The 348-nt window shown below is 62.6% G+C and overlaps 1 protein-coding gene across 1 annotated transcript in view; it reads left to right on the plus strand.

The window, feature by feature from the left end:
• Window positions 1–348, plus strand: part of FRMD6 (FERM domain containing 6) — an 11,933-nt gene that overhangs the window by 3,634 nt on the left and 7,951 nt on the right. The window contains 1 exon segment of the mRNA XM_009642504.1: window positions 1–175. This exon segment is cut by the window's left edge and continues 3 nt beyond it. Coding sequence (XP_009640799.1) covers window positions 1–175 — 175 coding nt within the window.

Genomic DNA, 348 nt, shown 5'->3' on the forward strand with positions numbered 1-348 from the left:
GCGCTATTACTACTACTGGCACCTGCGGAAGCAAGTGCTGCACTCCCAGTGCGTGCTGCGCGAGGAGGCTTACTTCCTCCTCACCGCCTTCGCCCTCCAAGCCGACCTGGGCGACTTCAAGCGCAACAAGCACTACGGGAAGTACTTCGAGCCCGAAGCCTATTTCCCCGCCTGGGTAAGCGCACCGTGACAGGGTCCCCACTCTAAGCTGGCGTGAACCCCTGCGATGGTCCTGGGCTGATGCTGGGCTGCTCGGGGGCTTCCCCGGGTGGCCGGCGTTCCTGCTGCCTCCCCAGCTCCGGCTTAGTCCTGGTTATTAATAACCTCTGGCAACTGCGGGGCTGCAAA

The sequence above is a fragment of the Egretta garzetta genome, unplaced genomic scaffold (assembly GCF_000687185.1).
Source record: "Egretta garzetta isolate BGI_Z169 unplaced genomic scaffold, ASM68718v1 scaffold767, whole genome shotgun sequence".
In the NCBI taxonomy this organism is placed as follows: domain Eukaryota; kingdom Metazoa; phylum Chordata; class Aves; order Pelecaniformes; family Ardeidae; genus Egretta; species Egretta garzetta.